The sequence below is a fragment of the Leopardus geoffroyi genome, chromosome B1, assembly GCF_018350155.1.
Source record: "Leopardus geoffroyi isolate Oge1 chromosome B1, O.geoffroyi_Oge1_pat1.0, whole genome shotgun sequence".
NCBI classification, from domain to species: Eukaryota; Metazoa; Chordata; class Mammalia; order Carnivora; family Felidae; genus Leopardus; species Leopardus geoffroyi.
In genome coordinates this window covers 122206314-122228247 of record NC_059327.1, presented here as the reverse complement: position 1 = coordinate 122228247, position 21934 = coordinate 122206314, and the positions used below count along the sequence as shown (strand labels likewise).

General features: G+C 37.0%; 1 protein-coding gene across 2 annotated transcripts in view; it reads left to right on the top strand.

Moving 5' to 3' along the window:
* LOC123594956 (microsomal triglyceride transfer protein) overlaps positions 1-21934 on the top strand; it is a 59517-nt gene that overhangs the window by 14169 nt on the left and 23414 nt on the right. For both annotated transcript variants that reach the window (XM_045472008.1, XM_045471999.1), the window contains exons 2-8: positions 4369-4556; positions 5860-6003; positions 11972-12079; positions 13289-13405; positions 13725-13864; positions 15611-15761; positions 17907-18064. In XM_045472008.1, coding sequence (XP_045327964.1) covers positions 5860-6003; positions 11972-12079; positions 13289-13405; positions 13725-13864; positions 15611-15761; positions 17907-18064 — 818 coding nt within the window. In that variant the 5' untranslated portion in view covers positions 4369-4556. The remainder of the gene's footprint in view (positions 1-4368; positions 4557-5859; positions 6004-11971; positions 12080-13288; positions 13406-13724; positions 13865-15610; positions 15762-17906; positions 18065-21934) is intronic.

Here is a 21934-nt window from a genome sequence, read left to right as displayed (position 1 = left end):
CTTACTTTTGCAAATGTTACTGAAAGAAAAGATATGGCATGTGTGCACATTGCTAGGGTCCCTTCCAAGATCTTGGAAGGAGCTTGGGCAAGTGAGGGCCTCAAAGCTTAAGCATCATTAGCTTCACGGTACAAGCTACCTATACCAAATATCATAAATAAAAAGTATAGGACTTGACAGCTCTCTCTCTACCTGAATGTGATAACTTTTTGTGTTACAGTACCATGATTTTATTATAGATTCCTTGCCTTCTGTAATGATTGACATTTAAGAAACAAACTCCTTGTGAAAGTCTATTTTAAAATCAGGCCATGATAAATTTGGGGATCTCATGTATCACCTCAACACCCATGTTATATTTAATTATAAATGCAACTGTTTGGCAAATCCCCAGATCTGGGCAGATATTGAGCAGAGGTTGGACTGAGAGAAGGTGGGTGAGATTCATACAGATGAGGGTCTATTTAGAAGAGATAGGCTGAGTATGAATGTCCTAAAGACTCAAGTTTCCCCTACTTTTTCTCAATCATATTTTGTAATGGTGTATCTATTTTCAGTGCATTCTTTGGGTGTGCTTTTACTTTTGCTAACCTAGGCATGAGCGTTCTGTTTATTAATCTTGTTATCTCTGAACACGACCGATTCCTTTACTTCCAGTCTTGCTCTCAAGTCCCTGGCCTGACCCACGCTTTTCAGTCCATTCACATCAATCACATCTTCCAATCTTTTTCCCTTGTCCTTCATCCTACTCTTTTACATTTTGTCTTAGAGTTTTCTGTTGGAATCCTCAATTCCATTGCCTACCCTTACCACTGTTGCATGCGCCTTTAAGTCTCACCTTGAATTTACCTGTTTCAAAATATATATTTTAAGATATTTCTTTACAGGTTGAAAACCAAGAGTTTTGGTGCTTTTAAGTCACTTAAAATTTTTAAATGCATTTGAAGGGACATGTTGAAGAGGTTTTGTCTAAATTCAGTTTCAAAAAATGCCATTCCCGTATACTCTATAGAGTAACATCCTAAGAAAGAAGTAAGTCAGCAGTATAAACAGAACATGCTCCCATCGCCAGTGTTGCCAGATCTCTGAATAACATGAACAGAGAAACACTAATCAAAGAGGAAAGGATAACAGGGACAATATTACAGCATGATTCACTTATTTGAATCATTTGAGGTTTTATCTCTTGTTTCAAGAGGTAGGAAAAAGATCTAGAACAAGGCCTATTCTTTCCTATGCTTTATCATTTCCACATCATAGTCAAGTTCTGATCTATTATATATTGTCTGCTTTCACATTCTTTTGACTGGTAAAGGAAGAGCAAGGAAAAAATGATCAACATAATACTTCGGAAATCTTTAAAATTTAAGAGAGGCTACCTTCCTACAAACTTTTCATAGTTATTTTAACCAGAAGATATCTTTATGTAGCCCACAAAACTTGGATCTTAGTAAATTTAAACATCAAATTCTGCATTCTATCTGCTATGTTGGGTTGAGAGCAGAGTCAGCTTTTCTCAGCTGTCTATAATGCTTACCTTTCAGAATTGCTGTGAGGATTAGATAAGACATGTTATTTCCTTTATGCCCTCTGTGGAATTCGATAGGCATGATAAAAAGAAGGCTCTCTGGCCAAAATGTCTTTCCTGATCAGAAAATCAATGTTTGAACCTGTAGCAGTGTCCCCAGTTAAAATGTGGAAGAGGTTGAGGTAGGGGAGGCAAGAGGTAGTCATAGACTTTATCTCCTCCAGGGTTTTTCCTGACTTTTTTTTCTTATTATCATGAGAGAGAGACAGAGAGAGAGAGAGAGATAGAGAGAGAGAACATGTCAGCAGGGGAGAGGGACAAAGGGAGAGAGAGGGAGAATTTCTCTCCACAACATGGGCCTTGATCCCACAACCCCAGGATCATGACCTGAGCTGAAATCAAGAGCCAGATACTCAGCCAACTGAGCCACCCAGGTGCCCCTTTCCTGACTTTTTTTTTTTTTTTTTTTTTTTTTTTTTTTTTTTGTCTTCTGTATCTTATAACTGAGGTTCTGCCTGATTTGCTGCTTGGACACAGTGTATGTTTGTATGTATACTCTTGGATACTCCCCTCCCACACTTCCTTCTAGCTTTTCTAGATCCCTGTTCCTTGTCTCTGTATCCCCTTTCTTTGAAGGTTTGTCAAAATATATAACTTCACCACCCAAAACTTTCCTTTTTGGTCTCATCTTCTGTAGTGTCTTTCACTGAATTCTGGCCTCTTTGGCCTCCCTGCTGTTCCTCCATTACACCTGCACTGCGCTCTCCTTAGGGCCTTTAAACTTGCTATTCTGTCTATGTGTGTGGAGGGCTGGGGCAGGTGCAAGCATGCAGATAGAAGGGATGCCCTTCCCACAGATATCCATGTGGCCTAAAGCCTTTGTCCAGACTATTACCTTCTCACAAAGCTCTTTCCCTCAGCATTCCCATTCCCTTTCCTGTTTCATTTTTCTTCATTAGCACTTCTAACATTTCTAATATGCTTATATACTTTTTTATTGCTCATCTCCTCATTTAAATGTAAGCTCCACAAAGGCAGACATTTTGTCTGATTATTAATTAGTACAGCCCCAGAGCCTAGAAAAGTGCCTACCACCCAGGTGCTCAGTCCATCCTTGTTGGATGTATGAGTGAATTCCTAGCTCCCTCCCTAGGAATGGAGAAGAGTTCAACCTAAAGGTTTAGTTGTGTGCAGCACAGGCAAGAGCATGGTCTCTAGAGCCAGACAGCCTGGGTTCAAATCCCGACTCTATCACTAACTGTCTGGGTCATCTTGGGGAAAATGTATAATCTCTATGCCCTTCGGTTTCCTTATCTATAAAAGGAGACTAATAATGGTACCTACCCCACTGGGTTTTGTGAGAATTAAAGAAGTTAATGTACATAAAGCACATTGAACAGTTTATTAGAGACGATGTGTTTTTTTAATTAAATTTTTTTTAATGTTCATTTATCTGAAAGAGAGAGAGGGAGGGAGTGGGGGAGGGGCAGAGAGAGAGGGAGACACAGAATCCAAAGCAGGCTCCAGGCTCTGAGCTGTCAGCACAGAGCCTGACACGGGGCTTGAACTCACTGACTGAGAGATCATGACCTGAGCCGAAGTCGGACATTTATCTGACTGAGCCACCCAGATGCCCTGAGACGATGTGTTTTGACCATTTTTTTTCCTCTCAACAGGAGGCACTATAGTAGATGATGGACACAGTAGACTTCAGAAGTTTTCTTAATTTTTGGCTTTGCAAAGTAACTTTGTTTTCTTTCTCAGCTACCTCTCTTCTGGCCTACTCATTTGAACTTCCTTTCCTCGCCCTCCCTCCATAGGCATATTTCCTGAGGGAAGAAAAACTTATGGTTGCTTATTATAGTTCACTAGGCAATGCAACCTCATTAGCACTGAGGAAAAATGTATCCTGGAATCTTTTTTGACTATGTCCTGTGAGCTATAGATAGAAAATACACAGAGGGTTTGCATGACCATAAACTTCAAATCATCTCTGGTAAAGATTTGATCCTCCTGTGTCACATTTCTTTGGGTTAAGGTAAGCTGAATTAGACAATGTGTAAACTGCTTCATATATCAATTATTTTGGCTCACTATACTATTTGACATTAAGCTGCCGATGCTAAATTAAAACTGGTACTAAAATCTTGTGTAGTAAAAACATTATTTTCTTCAGGAATAGCTAATTTAAAATTACATATGTATAACCTTGAAATGTACCTTTGTACTAAAAGTTTACTATAATTAAATAAACTATAATATTTTTACTGTGACTAGTAGAATTAATTGCATTGGGGGGGATAGTCTTTAAATATTCAAAATATCCAATTTAAGGAACTGCCTTCTAAACCCTAAAATTACCTTGGCATTGATCTGTTGCACTGAAATGATATATTAGTTACAAATAGTTTTTATTAATTTTGTAAAGCAATTCCTGGCTAAACCTCTACCTGGAATCATATTCATTTTACCTCAATAAAGCTGGAGAGAGAAGAGAAATCACATTCATATAATTAAAAGCAATGCAATGACATTTCCTTAAAAAAACTGTTGTATAGTTCAACCAGAGCGATATTTAGATCATCTGATTATTGATAAAGGATACAAATTAATGTCTGTTCTGAAATGGAAGTTTATTTGTTTGTTCTTTTTGTTGTTGTTCAAGTCAGTGATTTCAGCAAATGGAGAATAGAAACATCTTTCATTTAGCAAATATTACTAAGGTCCCACTAGGCAGCACTATGCTGGACAAGGAATGCATTGATGGCAAGATAGCACACTCCATGGCATGACAAGTACCTTACAACTGAGACTTGACTTGTGTCACAATCTTTATGCAGGTCACACAACCGGTCTCTCATTAAATAATGACCGTCTGTACAAACTCACATATTCCACTGAAGTTCTTCTTGATCGGGGCAAAGGAAAACTCCAAGACAGTGTAGGCTACCGAATTTCATCTAATGTGGATGTCGTCTTACTGTGGAGGAATCCTGATGGCGATGATGACCAACTGATCCAAATCACAGTAGGTATTTTCTACCAGGGATGCAAAGATTAGAGTCAGCAAAGTCTTTGAGAAATGTTATCATTTGAGAGCAATTGTTTTGTGCTCTTGGTTATATATCTCTTTACTTTGTTATCTATCGCTAAAATAAATAGATCTACAGTTTTGGAGTTTTTGCCAATAAAAAGTAATCTGGTCTTTCTAAGTTGTTGAAGCAAGCAAAAGAAGGCATATGCTAGTGAGTAACTATGCTACGATGTCCAGGTCTATATTTCTCACTAATAGGCACATTAAACTATAACCCAGTTGAAATGTTCTAGGAGTGAGGAGTCTAGAATCCATGTCATGTGAAAAACAATTAAGACTACTTTCACTGAAGGAGGAGACAATATTGGAACCTCTCAATTTTCCTGAGTGCCTCCATATAACGGAAGTACCAATGAGGAAGTGAACCCATTCTGTGTTCTTCCTGAGGAAAGAGCCAGGTGCTCTCCTGCATGGCCGTATTTGGTCAATTATGACAGTTTAGATTTATGTGTTGAGAAAGGAGGTCAAATCATATGGTCTCTGGGACCTCTTTCAGTTTTAATATATGGTGATTCCATATTTGCTTTCAAAGGCCTAAAGGCAATAGATTTCTCTAGTAAAGTCTGTTATTCTTCTACGTGTTGGTGTGAAGCAGGTACACGGGACCAAGATTTGTTCCATTATAACTGATAAGTAGTTGTTGATAAACTTTATAATGAGGTGTCATTGCAATACATGTATCAAGTGATCTTTGCTTCTTTGGATGTCTAATAGCTGTTGTGACTTCCAGGTTGGCTCAAAACTTCATCATCCACCTCTCTAAACCATTTCTCAATAGAACAGTAAACTATTCTGCAGAAAACATTATGTACCTCCTTGTTCAGTAATCAGACTGTTCATCTTTGATTTTGTATATACAAGTGAAATACAATGGGACAGGATTCCTTTCCAAAAAATGGTAAAGAAAGTGAGGAGATCAGGCAGACAGCAATAGTCAAAATGAATAAGGAGAGTGACAGTGACAAAAAAGAGCTACCTTTCAGTCATGATTATTACAAACCTGAATTCACAGATTTATTAAAGTATCAGTATTTTTACCTAATTCAAAAACCTAATTTTCATGTGACTTCTCCATTATTTTAAAGTTAATGGCTAAGTCCTATGAATCATGAATTGAAAAGCAACAGAATAAGTTATGGCCAACCCTGTTTATTGCTTTAGCATTTTATTTTCTAAAAGACTATGATGGAAATAGAGATAGCAAGTTTTTCTAACATGTTTCTTTCCATGCTTCCAGATGAAAGACGTAAATGTTGAAAATGTGAATCAGCAGAGAGGAGAGAAGAGCATTTTCAAAGGAAAAAATCCACCCAAAATCATAAGAAAGGAAAACTTGGAAGCTTTACAAAGACCTGTGCTCCTTCATCTAATCCATGGAAAGGTAAAAGTGATTTTGGGGGTCCCACATCTTTTTTCTCCTACTTCAAATTTTTCCTTCCTTCTGTAGTTATTACATTGAAATGATCATGATATCACTACTTTTATAGTAAATGGAATTTTTTCAAGAACTAATAAGTAGAGGTTGCAAACTAAATGCTTCAGAAGTCAATCAAGGCATTGAATTCACTTATATTTTCTAGCCATTTGTTTCTTATTTTTATGAAAATCTTTACAATAGAATCAAGTATTTGTTTATTGAGAGGCACTATTAAAAGGTATATTCCTTATTAGGAAGGATTAGAAAGATATTATAACACATTAGGTCATCACAGATGATTGTGTACATAATTCAGGAAAGCAGACAAATTGTGAGAATGGAATGATCTAGCTTCATTCGATAAATGATATTAACTCATGAGACTATCAGTATCTGGCTAATGCACAAAATTGAAGCTTTTGAAAGGGCATGTCATTCCTAAGGTAGAGTTGGTGTTTTAAAAAAGTACTTAGAGGCTATTTAAAAACGATGACTTTGAAAAGTATTTTATATATTAAAGAACGAACACTATAACATCCATTTGTAAATTTGCTCAGAAAATTCTGTAAGTGTGCATTACTTATGGTTTGATTGTGATCTATTACAATGGTCTTAATATGTTTGTAACTGAGAAGAAACTGTGATCAGTGAAATACTAGGCATGACATATGTGGGTTTATGAAAAGTAGAGATACTATATTGACGTACATAAAAATGTATCTGTAAGGATGTACACTCAGTTTTAGTTACCAAAGTAGAAAAACAGAGGGACCATTGTAGTTAAAACTCTACACATCTGCAAAATGTCTCTAGATTCAAAATTTTTAGAGGCGAAAACAAATACTTCAAAATAATATAAATTTCAGACATGTGATATACTGCTAATCATGATCTGCATTTTTATATAAAGCAGTAAAAGGAATTTTTATATTGTCACCTCTCCTACAACCAAATGTGAATCCCCATCTCAAGGATGCTTCTCTTCTCCACTTGTCAAAATACTTACCATGCCCCAGGCATTGCTCACAGGCCCTTTCTTTTATAAAGTTCATATCTTTCCAGTCAACTGTAAATAATCACTTCTCTTTAGAACCCTCTTAGCACTTTGTAACTCACTCATGGCCCTTATCACTGTCCTTTTGGTCATTTGTGTCCATTACTAGATTTTGGGTTTTGGTAGAGAAAATTCCCATTCCTCTTTGTATTCTAGCCCCTCGTGCTCCCCTTCATGCCCTTCCACTCCCTTCCTCTGCAAAACACCCAGAACCATGCCTTGTACTGACTGACCTGGTATTCTAAGAGACTTTCCCAACATTCTCCCAAACCCCATACTCCTTTAGGCTTATTTCTATTCAAGTGTTTATCATAGATGTTTAAATCCTCTCTTTGTCTGCAGTCAGCATTCAGAGTAAGCTCATAGGCAGCAATTGTGTCTTTCACTCTGTATTTTCAGTGTCCTGCTCATAGTGGAGTCTCAATGAATGTAAATTAAAGGAATGAACACATGAAGTTATATGGGGCTAAAATGAGTTGAACTTTGAGAAAGTCTTGGGCTATTGTTTGCTGAATATTAGCTAAATCATATTGAGCACTTCATGTGCACCAGAGGCCGAAGGCATTACATTAGTGATCTCTTTTATCCTCATGACGGCTCTGGGAAGCAGGTGCTGCTTTATCGTCCTCTTGTAATAGATGAGGAAACCAAAGTTAAGAGCAGTAAAGAAATTTGCCTAGGGTCACACAACTGGCAAGTGGTGGAGCTGGGATTCAAACAGGTCTAATCTCAGAGGCTAGGCTGGAAACCTCCACATTATACTGTTTTCTAATTGTAAAGTATTTGGGGAAGTACCACCTCTTTGGTTGACTTGCAATATTCCTAATTTATCCTTCAGTATATCTATTAACTCATTTGATTTACATATGGCACAACAACATGAAATACGATTTTCTTCCTCTCTGACCTTCTAATGTGGAAAGACACTTGAGCCCATAAAATATAAGTTGCATTTATAATCTTAATGACAACCTGCCATTTTATAGCCCCTTGGGTAGCAGTTGAGTACAAAGTCTTTTGTTACACACACAAAAGAACTCAGTGCCCTCACTGTTCAAAGGCTGGGATGGAGCTGCCACATCATTATTTCAATGACTCCAACATGCCAATTCTACAGGAGCTGTGATTGTGATGGTTTACGATAGCCTCAGGTTAAAGTGCACTGTGGTATCTATCAATGATATGATAAAGTACCTGTTGGGAAAAAAAAAATGACCCTGGAGACTAAGAAGCCATGTGGAGTTTTCAGCCACATCACTGTCAGAGAGCTCATTATTTAAATGATCACCTCAGCCTACCATGAGAGGAATTAGGGAAGCAAGGGCTGAGCTCCTGATTGGCAGTTTTATTGAAAAATATTTTCCACTCCAAGCTCAAATTAAGTTTTACTCCCTGAAATTTCTGTGATTTCAGGGATACTCAACAGCATGTATTTTTTGTCCTTCCAGAGCCCCCTGTTTTAAGCTCCCATATTTACATGGTAAAGGAGAGCCCATTAAAACACTCAGCTGCATATTTATTGCACATCATCCTTTTTCCATGCCCACTCATCTTCCCTATATAAGTGTTTGGGCATGGCTCTGGTTTTGTCTACAGATCATAAGTGAAGTTGGACATATGACAGTTTTCTGGTTACGTTGATTAACACTGACAAGCAAAAGATGCCTCAAGTTACAGCATGGATCCTTTTTTGGCCTGAAATGCTAATACAATTAACTGGATAATTACCAGATTTCCATTTCTGGTTTTTTCTGTCAGTATTGATTAAATGAACCTCATGGCTGCCGAGTTGGCCCTTTATTTTGTGTTGTTTCTGGGCATTGATTTGTTCTCTGAATCTGGCAGTATGGCTCCTTCACACACACTGAACCTCTGAAAGAAATATGACACCTTGAAAACCTTCAATTCTTCAAGTATATCTTCACTTGTCTGTTTTCCATTGTGTCATTCCCTAACTATACTCTGTTAGATATATATCAAAGATATATTTAAAGACACAAATCAGCTAAATAGACTAAACAAAATGATAGTCTGTTTGCTAGGATTCTTTTTGTTTATTTTTGCTGTTTGGCCAGTTAATGGAATTTTGCTTTCTCTTATTCTTCAAGAATACATACATTAAGGGGATGGATAGAAGCATTTTTTTTCCCTAAGGAAAAAATACAATGAATCTCGACTGATTCCACGGTGAAATTAGCCCTCAAAATTTAGCAGGAGACTTTCTATTCTATTCTAGAATAGAATCCTTTTCTCCTTTTCTGCAACTCACCTATCTTCTCCTATGTTTGGTTTCCTTGAGTTAAAGACTTAGTTTGTAACTAGGTGGTGTCACTGTTGCTCTCCGGAAGCTATGTGAGTTTAGATAAGAGTCCTGTGCTTGCAGATGTTCAGAGCTCATTTCAGAACTGGATGAAGTAAATCAACTTTATGGCATGAATATAATAAAACTTACTTGGTTCCTGTTGTGAAATAATGAATTTAAGATTATTGCTGTGACAGCCACACGGATTGAACTGCAAAGTTCTGACTTACTGTTTTGTCAATTATTGAGATCCTGCTCAATTCTAATAGTTGACATTTAGCTAATATGGATACCAGAGCTGTTTTCACTTTGGCTCACAATGGTCTGCACTTAACAGAATTTAAGCCTCAAAGATAGCTGTCATACAAGTGAGGAAAAACAGATTTGTCCACTTTTCTAATTTTAGGGAAATGATAGAAATTAATAGAAAACTGAAAAAAAATCTCTTTTTGTTTTCTGGCTTATTTTGTTCAGCCTATTAGGGAAAAAAAGTTGTGAACACCATTTTCTTAGAGACCTGGTGGTCGAGATCAAAACTTGATCTGTACACATGGGCCATTGATAGATGAGTACTTAATCTTTTGTGTAGTTCAAAGATTAAATTGGAGAACTAGGTTTCCTGAAATTTTAGGTGAAACTTTATAAATAGTTCGGGTACATTTTATAGCATGGAAGGAAAGTGAGGATACTAATGATAATCATACAAGTATTTTTACCACTTAATGACTCTTTTTTGCTTTCTAAAGTACTAAAGCCTTGCCAAAAAGTCACAGACCATAGACATATGTGTATTGCCACTAAATGAGTCCTTCTGACTGTATCTGGGTTCAAGAGACCCGCTTATGAACTTTTAAAAGTCATGATATCTGGAGATATACTCCCAAATATTTGAAAAAGAGGTTACGCTGTAATTCCTAAAAGGAAAGAAGACCCAGTTTACAAAATAGAACATCAGAAACTCAGCTTTGGATCTGAGAAATTGCCAGTGATTTGTTTGAGAATATGATACCATGGATTTTCAGACGCTGAGGTCACTATTCCAGTTCCTTTTTAACCTGGACAAATACAATTCCAACATTTATAGGTTCGTTTAGTGTAATGACTAAAATTGATTGCTGGATAAAATACCTAGTAAATTTGTCACTAGGCAGAGTATATGCAGAAAATAAAAATAGAGATTTGAGACACTTGTTTGGCTAATCCAGACAAAATAGTCCCTTCTAAGGTGTAAGAGTTTCCATATAGATCGAACTGTGTTCAGATTGGCATTAATTGAATTCATTGCCAAATTACTGAGCATTCTGTTTTACTTGAGAAATCATGGTTGGTTTTAAAGAGAATAGTAAGACATGCAGGATATTTCCAGTAGGAATGCTCGGCTATAATTAGCATAGACCTTGGGAATTTTGACAGGGAAGCTATATCCATCCTCTATTTCTATCTTTTTAAAAAATTTTTAGAGAGAGTATGCACACATGTGTGCATGCATGCAAGAGCGTCAGCAGGGGAAGGGCAGAGAGAGAGGGAGAGAGAGAATCTTAAGCAGCCTCCACAGTTAGCACAGAACCGGATGTGGGGCTCGAGATCAACTGCGAGATCATGACCTGAGCTGAAATTAAGAGTTGGACGCTTAACCGACTGAGCCACCCAGGTGCCCCCAGCCTCTATTTCTAAATTGTGTGATGTGTTTGGAGTTAATACTTGGTGAAAAGTGACACAGGCTTTCCAGGAAATTCCCTTTGTATTTATATTCTTGTTTCTTAAACATGACCTAAATTATCAAAATGGTATGAGACATTGTTATCACCCTTGTGCCTATAAATATCAAGGATAAAACAAAGCTAAGATAAGATGTTTGCTATTTCAGCCAAATCACAGTCATCCCCTCATTTCAACCTATCTTCCTGCCTTCTAAAGGGACTCAAAGCAGAGCCTGCATCAGGCCATGTCATGCTAGCAATCTCAACCTCAAATCCTCCAACCTTCTTTATCTCCTTATACCCAATGCCAACATGGATGCTCTGGAGAGCCAGAGAAAGTCACCCCTGTGGAATTTTGTCCATGGGCATTATGATCATGTCTAGGCCCTTGTCACAGCCCTTAGAGGCTGTGCTAACTCATGACTGTCAAGTGTAATTGCCATTCTCTTTTAAGCACCAGTCTCTTTGTCATTTTAAACATTGGTTAATTTTTGTTTCAGGCAGAGTTACAGGTAGAGAACATGTTGATGTGTTCAAAGAGAATATTCCTGATTTCTCTTCCTTGGGCAATCCTTCTTGTTTTCATAGAAATCCCAGTCTAAATCCGTGCACTCTTTCCTTCCCTATACTATTCCCATCATGTTCAGAGCCTTAATTATCAGTCTCCCCAAATTTCATGTTCTCATGGTCTAGCTTCTTAGACATTTAAATAGCCTCTTTTCACACACACAAAAGAAATCCCATCTTTGGAGTAAACAGATCTCTATTTCCCAGATTGATAAGGGTGAAAATCTGAACTTTCATGCCACTTGTTTAACCAAATCTAATAAATGATGCATTTTTGCTTCATTTATGTTTGTCTTTCTTTCTCCCTAGGTCAAAGAGTTCTACTCATATGCAAATGAGCCGGTGGCCATAGAAAATCTCAAAAGAGGCCTGGCTAGCCTATTTCAGATGCAGTTAAGCTCTGGAACCACCAATGAGGTACTTACTAATATTATTAAGGATCCAGAATATTGTTTATCAATAGTTAACAAAATTGCTTATGTGGATTTCTATTTGTAGAAATTCAGTAAAAAAGTTACTACTATGGTAATGCTCAGAAATGGTGAGTAGGGTGGTTAAGTCTCATTTACATGTGAAACAGATTGCCCTTTACCCCAATTTGTACCCAAATACAGGGTAAAGGAAATTAGAATCCATTATACTAAGGGACATATAGAATGATTGAATGACAGAGATGCAGAAAACCTTGGGGAGCATGTCAGTGGCATCACTGTGCATCACTATCTCATGGGGAGCTTATTTAAGATATAGATTCCCTGGATTCTCTGTGAAGATTCTGATTCAATAGATTAGAGAGGACCTGAGCATCTGTATTATAACAGTTTTCTCAGATAATTTGGATACATTATCCATTTGGAGAACCAGTGGTCTATATATACCAACAACCCCCTTCATTTTACAGATGAAGAAACTGAGGTTAAAACCAGAGAAGTTAAGTGGTCCTCCCAGTATCATACTTTGAGTCAAAAGCAGAACTGAGTCTAAATTTCCTGTTCTGAATTCAGCCAACCCACGCACGAATGGGCAAGAAAATCTAATCACAGGGCGGGGCTGAGGGAATATCCATTAGTTTGCTAGAATAAAAGCTGGGTGTGGTGCTGGCAGAGACTTGGAGGGAAGGCTCAAAGAAGCTAAACAGTATGTACTGGCATACATTTGCCCACACTCAAATTGTTAATGTGACTTATGAGCTGAATTAATCCCACAGGTTTTTAAGGATTTCTAGTTATATTCATCTAATCAAAGAACACATGTACACACACATTCACATCTAGATACGGCATCAAAAGTCAAATCCCCTTCCCACACAATTACCCCTTTTCCAGAGGTTTTGATTATGACCAGGTCATTTGTCCAATTCTCATTAAACTTTAGAGAAATATAGGAAATCCTTTATTATTCCTGGGGCAATAAGAAGGTGCTAGTAAGACTCAGCAAAAGAGGATGGAAAAGAATCCACATGTTATGGGAAGAGTTGAGGTCTTCCTGTCTTAACATCTTGTCAGCTTGGACAAAAGGTAGTCCCCCATGGCATCTCAGGAACCCCAGTTTTCAGGCTACTCCCCAGTGGAATTCAAATGGTTCATGGGAAAATCCCAAACATTGTATTTTTACTTTTCTTTTTAGCTGGATATTTCTGGGGATTGTAAGGTGACATACCAGGCTCATCAAGACAAAGTGATCAAAATTAAGGCCTTGGATTCATGCAAAATAGAGAGGTCTGGATTTACAACCTCAAATCAGGTATGATTGATATCACTCTTTTAAGGCATTCAAATAATTACATTTTTAGAGATTAATTTAAAATAGTAGAAGAATAAGGTAACAATATAATTTTGGAATATTTATGATTTTTAGTTTAGGGTATTGTTTCATACAATGTCAAATGAAAAGGTTTGTTTTCATATGTTGTAAGTTTGGGCGGTGAAGGGAAGATATTAAGGGGAAGCTCTTTTGAACATCAAAAGACAGTTTGCTACTTGACTTGATTCAAAGATAAAAAGCTTATTGTTACAACTACAAATATCTATCTATCTATCTATCATCTATCTATCTTATTTAGGTCTTGGGTGTCACTTCAAAAGCCACGTCTGTCACTACCTATAAGATAGAAGACAGCTTTGTTATAGCTGTGCTTGCAGAAGAGACACATGCTTTTCGGATGAATTCTCTACAAACCATTGCAGGCAAAATAATATCAAAGTAAGATAATGCTGGAATATAAATTTTCTTTCCTATTCTTTTATATATTATCATATTTGGTTTTTACATGTATATGTTAGACATGTTAAATATATATATGTTTTATGTATATTTAGTGCTTCCTCATTTTGACTGTTAGCTTCTTGAAAACTGTGATTACATCTTGTTCATCTTTATTTTTTCACATCATCTATAATAATGGGATATATTAAATACTTACTGTTTATTTAATAGAATTTCACTTAAAAATTGTATCAATTGTTTATTGAATAGAATTTACATTAAAAAAAGGCAAACTACTTGATAAGTTCTGGTTTATTTTCTAATTTCTCTGTCAGAAGTTTACAATGATAAGGATAAAAAGTGGTGACGTTTGCATGTTCTCTCCTTGAGATTTTTTTTTGTTACTGTTGTTAAAAAACACATAAAAAATTCCATAGTAAAGTGATATGACAGAATTTTTGTAGTCTTGATTTATAGTACTTACAAATTCAAGCCTGTTATTTCAATTTAAGAAGATTTCTCTGATCAGAAGTTCTCACAGGCTTAAGAACTAAAATTTTCAAATCTAAGAGTATGTGTTCCTTTAAGATTTTAATTTAGAAAAAGATTTTTCTAGCATTAAATGTATTATATCTTATACCATTGCTTGTCAAATGTTTTCTCTGAAATAGCTCCAATATCAGAGATCAGTGGATGCAAAATCTTGGGAGAAGTGCCTCAAACCATAAATGCTTGAAGTATTTTTGAAGTCTCATCTGGATAGAATTTTGCATTTTACTTTGTACCATATTACTTTCATCTATTCTCGTACAAAATAAATATTTTAAATTACTTACCAGGTCTATCAGACTTCCATTGCTTTATAGCAAACCACTCCAAAGTCAGTGGTGTAAGAAGCAACAATCATTTTATCATTCTCTCATAATTCTGAGTCTTGCGTTGGTTCAACTAAGCATGCCTTGTTTGGCATCTATTCTGCAGTTGCAGACAGGCACTGACCAGAGCTGGTTCAAAGGTTGCTCCCTTGCCTATTTGGTACCTGGGCTGGGAAGACAAACTACTGAGGCTCCCCAAGCATTTCTCTTTCATCAATATGTGGCCTCTCAAAATGATAGCTTTGGGTAGCCAGACTTTGTACATGGCGGCTCAAGTCTCCGAAGGTACAGGCTCTGCTAGCATTCCAGATGAAGGCTGAATTTCCTTTTAAGATTTATCCTTAGAAGTCACACAGTGTCACTTCTACTGTCCCTCTCTTAGTTGGGGAAGTCACAGAGTCCTGCCCAGGCTCAAGGATAGGGATGCAGACTCTACCACTTGACGGGAGAGAGACACGGTTCTGAAAGAGTATATATCAGGCAAAAATATCTGTGAAACCATTTTTAGTAAAAAAGATTTCTTAACTGTCTTAGTTAATAAGTGGTGTGTGGTTGTACTGATGGTATTATTTGCAGAAAGTAGGGCTAAATTCAAAAGAGGTGACATCACATATCTTGTTCAGCATCCAGGCAAGTTTTTTTCCCTGTATTCTCTTAAATCCAGACTTAAATTTTCAAATCTTTGAATAAAATTTTTGCTCCAAAAAGACTTCATAATTAGCTTGAGGTCTGTTACTGAGATATTGCAGTTTGAAAGATATGGACTTCCATAGTGTGAATAAATTGTTTGCCAAGAGAATGGTAATTAGTAGCTTGTTCACTCAAAGGAAAACTGCTTATGTGGTATTTTCTCTTCCTTATTGTACAGGCAGAAATTGGAGCTGAAGACCACTGAAGCAGGCCCAAGACTGATGTCTGGAAAGCAGGTTGCAGCCATAATTAAAGCAGTTGATTCAGAGTACAAGGCCCTTCCCATTGTGGGACAGGACTTCCAGAGCAAGTGTAAAAGATGCCCTTCCGTAAGTGTGAACAACTGCATTGAGTGGTCAGTTAGGGGAATACTCAAGGCTTAAAATTCTGTTTTCTTTTTGTTTCCAATGGAAGCTTCAGTTAATTCTTTGAAGAAAGTTTATAAAGAGCTACCAGCCACCACTGAATTATAATGGCACTATCTTAACAATATGCACCTGAGATGATGTGTAATCCAATGATATTTAACAAATAATTATCCTCCACTCATCTCAAGTTAAAAATGTTATGACTTAAGTAAGGGCAGCTTCTGAATAGTAGCACCTAGAATACCTGGGGGGATAAAGGCCCTAATGAAGTTAGGGGAAAGCATATAGTGTCAAGAGCATGGACAGGATTTGAATCCTGAAAGTTTTCGCCACTTAATAGCAATAAGTCCTTAGGTGAAATATTTTGCTGACCTCAGTGTTCTGAGTATTGCTTTGAGAACTAAAAAAGGATGCCAAGCTCTCTTCTGAATTAGGAAACATTTTTCTACCATGCCCCAAACTCCTCTACAATTATAGGCAAAACGAGATCTCACATCTCCCAGGCAAAGGATAGGTCATCTTATAACATTTTAAAATCAGCAAAGAGAAATTTCATTTATTACATGAGTCAGTTGTGATGATGGCTACAGATGTGACCTTAGGATCTAGCATTTCCTAATACTTAACCTCTTGTCAGGAGAGCAAACCCTGAGCATGAACAACAGAGCAACATGCTCCATTGGTAGCTACCAGAAGATTCTGTTCCCTTGGGTTTTATTGGTATTCAGAGAAGTAGAATAATCAAGAACGAATACCATAATTTGCTTAAAGTTCAAGACACTATTCCTTGCTAATTTCAAATTTATCAAAATGGAACTAAAGAAAAAACAGAAAAAATAATTCTCAAATTTTGTTTTTCCTTTTACTTGTTTTTCTTCCATATATCATTTAATATTCTACTGTGATTTTCTAATGTGTCATATGGAAGTGGAAATTATATAGGAAAGTGACTAATGAAACCAATCATCTTTTTTAATACTGTGAATTATTAATTTGTCTCCCCCATGGTTATTAAAAAGAATAAGCTGTTTTAGATTTTTGATAATTACTTCTTCATTATCATAGGAAGCGCTGATGTCTTTGAGCAATTGCTTTTCCAATTTCCATATACTGTCACCATTGCAACCCTTCAAAGAAAAAAAATCTGAATTCACACTAGTGTTCTTTCTGCCCTCAGAAATGACCCAGTAAATATTTAGCTAAGAATAGCTAGAATTTTGCTTTGGAATATCCTCTTAAGATTAGATAACCAAGAGGAGTTTGAAAAAGAGAAAATATGTGTCTATTGCTTATTAGAAGGACTGAATAATTTAAAAAATGGGTAGCATGCTGATTACCTCAGAATTAGAGAGCTGGAGGTGAATAATGGGATTAAACACATTATTTACAAGTAGCGGAAAAGTGGCAAACTATGAAAAATCAGTTATTTAGCTTATTTCAAAGCCAGAATATGTCACTAGTTAGAATTATTTACTATTTTTAAAACCATAGTAGAATAACAATAGTAGGAGAATTACTTTTATCTAAATAATACTCTACTTAACATTTTAAGTAATGAGCAGTTCAGACCTCAGTGTAGTTAAACATTGCATTTCATAAAAACAATAAAAGAAAGAGTTAGAATGGGAAGCTCACATTATTACGAATACTGATTTTCAGTGAGTACCCTGTAAATAATAAACCTGACACAATTATTCAGCAGTTTTGATTTATTCCCCCTCCAACATATCCTGCTGTTAACGAAAATTCTGCATAGTTCTAGTATGGTAGTCAAAGCCCGGACTCACACAGAATTTCCTTAGGGTAACCATGGAATGACCTTCTAGGCCCAGAAGCCTGATTTCTTTCGAGCTAAAGAGTAATAGACAAAAATGGTGCTCCTGTGAAAGAATCATACACAGGGTCGACAGGCCTCAATATTTGTCTCCGTGAATCCCAGGAATGTGATACTGGCAGGTAGCAATCTGGCATATTGAGGCGATACAAAAAGCTTCTTTTGCTTGTCAGATACAAGGAAAAATTTGTTTCTGGGGAGAACATCCCTTGTCAATGTGGATGTTCAGAATTATGAACGGGGTGCGAGCCTGCAGCCATGTTTTCTTGCAGCTCTCGGAGCACTGGCAGTCTACCAGAAAACACCTGCAGCCTGACAACCTCTCTAAAACTGAGGCTGTCAGAAGCTTCCTGGCCTTCATTCAGCACCTCAGGACTGCGACTAGAGAAGAGATCCTCCAGATCTTAAAGGCTGAAAACAAGGAAGTATTGTAAGTTCCCGAATACTGTGTGGCATTGTCTGTAGAAAAGCATTTCTTGGTTATTAGCTTTAATTAAGCAAGAAAGATTCCTTTTATTTATTTATTTATTTATTTTTATATTTATTTTAATGCTTTTATTTATTTTTGAGATTGAAAGCCTGAATAGGGGAGGGGCAGAGAGAGAGAGAGGGGGGGACAGAGGATCCAAAGCGGTGGCTCTACCTGACAGCACAGAGGGTCTTGAACTCACCAACTGCGAGATCATGACCTGAGCGAAGTCGGCGCTCAACTGAGCTCCCCAGGCGCCACAAAGAAAGACTCCTTTTTAACCAACTGCCCAACCTCCAAATCAATTATTGCGTTGTTTTGCATTTTCATCAAACAGTTATGCTTCAGTATGGTAATTTAACAGTTACTTGACCAGAAATGTAGTAACAAGGTTTTAACAGTGACTCAGAATGAACATATTTTGAGTGTTTATGAGTTTAAATCAGGTCTAAATTGGTACATACATAAGGGAGGGGAGGGCTTCATCTTGATATGTGCTACCTGCTGTTTTTGGACCTATTAATTTACATTTGAAGAGATTGCAGAGTTGATTATAAAAACAAAAAAATAATATGACTTTTTCGATTGAAAAATGAAAAATTTTATTAGAGATCCAATGATCATCCCCATCAAAGCCATGTTTTATATAGAAAATTGAGAATGGAGGTAAATAGTCAAAAAATATAGAAAAAGACATCTGTATGCTACTTGAATGTTTGGTGAAAGTATGATTCATTGCACACACATAGTGAAGAGTTGACTTAATTCTCAAATTTATTTTGTAGATGTAAATGTTTTATTATTTTTTTAATTTTTTTAACGTTTTATTTATTTTTGAGACAGGGAGAGACAGAGCATGAACAGGGGAGGGTCAGAGAGAGGGAGACACAGAATCTGAAACAGGCTCCCTCCAGGCTCTGAGCTGTCAGCACAGAGCCCGACGCGGGGCTCGAACTCACGGACCGCGAGATCATGACCTGAGCCGAAGTCGGCCGCTTAACCAACTGAGCCACCCAGGCGCCCCGATGTAAATGTTTTTTGTCTGTAATATAGAATTTGTAAATACAAATTCAACTATATGATACTAATTACCCTCATGATACAGAAAATAGCTTAATTAATTTGACTGTCAAAACTAGCCATTAACATAATCAAAAGTGGAAATTGGCCAACTTACACACACACACACACACACACACACACACACACACACACACACAGCAACAGCAGCAGCAATAGTGGCAACAGTAGTCACTGAGTACAAAGGACTCAACTCAATTCTCTAAGAAGATAATTTAGCTTTTTTTTTTTTTTTTTTTAAAGAATTCTGTTTATTCTTGAGGCACCTGAGTGGCTCAGTTGGTTTAGCGTCCAACTTTAGCTCAGGTCATGATCTTGAGGTTTGTGGGTTTGAGCCTGGCATCAGGCTCTGCACTGGCATTGTGGAGGCTGTTTTGGGATTCTTTCTCTCTCCTCTCTCTGCTCCTTCCTGACTTGTGTGCACCTATGCATGCATGCTCTCTCTCTCAAAAATAAATAAATAACTTAAAAGTAACAAAGAAGTCTGTTTATTCTTGATTGTATTTGTTATTTACTTGCCTTGAGGACATTTAAAAAAATTGATAGGAACTCCATATGACTAAACAGAGTTGGTTGCTCTCTTCAAAAATAAATATTTAAACCAGAAATTGAAAAATACACGAAATAATAAATTCTCAGACTCATGTTTTAATCATAGAACTTTAAAAAATATTTGTAGGGTGATTTTTCTTTATAGGAAAGGCAAAGATACTGACCAGAAAAGTTTAAAAATTAGCTATTAATTTAGAATGGAGATTGTATGACACTTTAACCTTATGTGAGTCTTAGAAACCTTCAGGTGGCAACAATTTGGATGATTTCATGATGTATTTTCTAAATCAGATTACAGGTTTCTCCTGCTATCCAAAAGTGGAGACTTCCATGAAACCTTTTGTAACCCGCAATTGTGCAAAGCAACGAATTACCATTAATTTACGTGGCAAATCTTTTGACCATTTCCAGACCCCCAAAATAACTTCTTTTAGGTTTTTCTGATACCTTAGGCCATTATCTTGCTAATGGATGTACACAATACATTGAGAGAAAGCACAGATGCTCACAGATACAGTTCTAGGCTATCGTGACTTGATTGTAAGATGCTGAGTGTGCTTCCCAGGGAAGGGGCTTGGTGGGGCTACCCTCACTGCTCAGGGTGCACACTGCCTCTATAACAGGCTTGCTGCAAAACACGTTGAATGCTATTTTGCTTTTAACCTTTTTTTGGTAAAAGCAAAATTCCTCTTCAGGATTTCTTTTGGTTAGCAAAAACAAGTACTAATGTAGGTCTTTTGTAAAAGCAAAGTAGCCTAACACAAACTTTGGAAAATCAGGAGATACTTGTATTTACATAATATTGTGCCATATCATATGTAGACCACATGTAGCATAGTGTAATGGAAAGGATACTAGGATGAACTAAAATCAGAAAACCTCGTTTCTAATTTTGACTTCCAACAGCGTATAGCCTTTGAGCAAATTGTTTACATTTAGCTTCTCCAAGTTTCACTTTCAACATCTGTAAAATACAGAGAATAATTCTTTCTGTTTATGGTAGGGTAGTGCAAGTCAGGGTGGTAGAATATAACATTTCTCAGAGTTCATTGTGTGTATCCTGTAATTTGCAGAATACTAGCAAGTATGGCAAGAAGAAAGGATTCTGTGAGCAACTGAGTTAGAAAAGCGTGGGGTGAAACCAAATCAAATAGTTTTCTTGGCTGTAGAAATTTTCAGCATATTTAATCATATAATATTAGGTGTAAGTTTCCTTAAACATTTTCTAAACTTAAACAGCCTTGAAGATCCCTTTGCTTATAGCATGTTGTAGGACTAGAACCACATGGACAACACTTTGGGAAACACCAATGTATTTAAAAGATCATGGGGGTACCTGGGTGGCTCAGTCAGTTGAGCATCCAACTTTGGCTTAGGTCATGATCTCATGGTTTGTAAATTTGAGGCCTCGTTGGGCTCATTCCTGTCAGTGCAGAGACTGCTTTGGATCCTCTGTCTCCTTTTCTTTCTGCCCCAACTGCCCCCCTCAAAAATAAATAAGCATTTTTTTTTAAATTACAAAATAGGGGCGCCTGGGTGGCTCAGTCGGTTGAGCGGCCGACTTCGGCTCAGGTCACAATCTCGCGGTCCGTGAGTTCGAGCCCGGCGTCGGGCTCTGTGCTGACAGCTCAGAGCCTGGAGGGAGCCTGTTTCAGATTCTGTGTCTCCCTCTCTCTGACCCTCCCCCATTCATGCTCTGTCTCTCTCTGTCTCAAAAATAAATAAACATTAAAAAAATTTTTTAAATTACAAAATAAAAGATCATGGACACCTGAGACACCTCAGGTCAGAAAAACCTTGAGTTCCAACTCCAGCTATACGCTTAACACCTATAGGGCCTTGAAGTCTGTTTCTTCATATGTAAGGGGGATATTAGTATTAAACTGACAGAGATGTTTACTCTATTAAATGAAGTAATTGTTAATAGCAGTGTATTTTTATTGAGTATTTACCACATGTCAAACACTATTCTAAGTGCTCTGCATAGATTATGCAGTCCAGTTCTCCCAAAAATTTGAAAGTAACCACTATTTTTAACCCCATCTTACAGACGAAGAAGTGAAAGCAAAAATTGCATATTTAAAATTTATAGTGCAATACTTACATAATAGGGACCTAACAAGTATTATCTCTCAGTGTCTGCTTCATTCACTAGGTTTTTTGTTAGGAACAAAATGATACAGTGCAGGTATATCATTT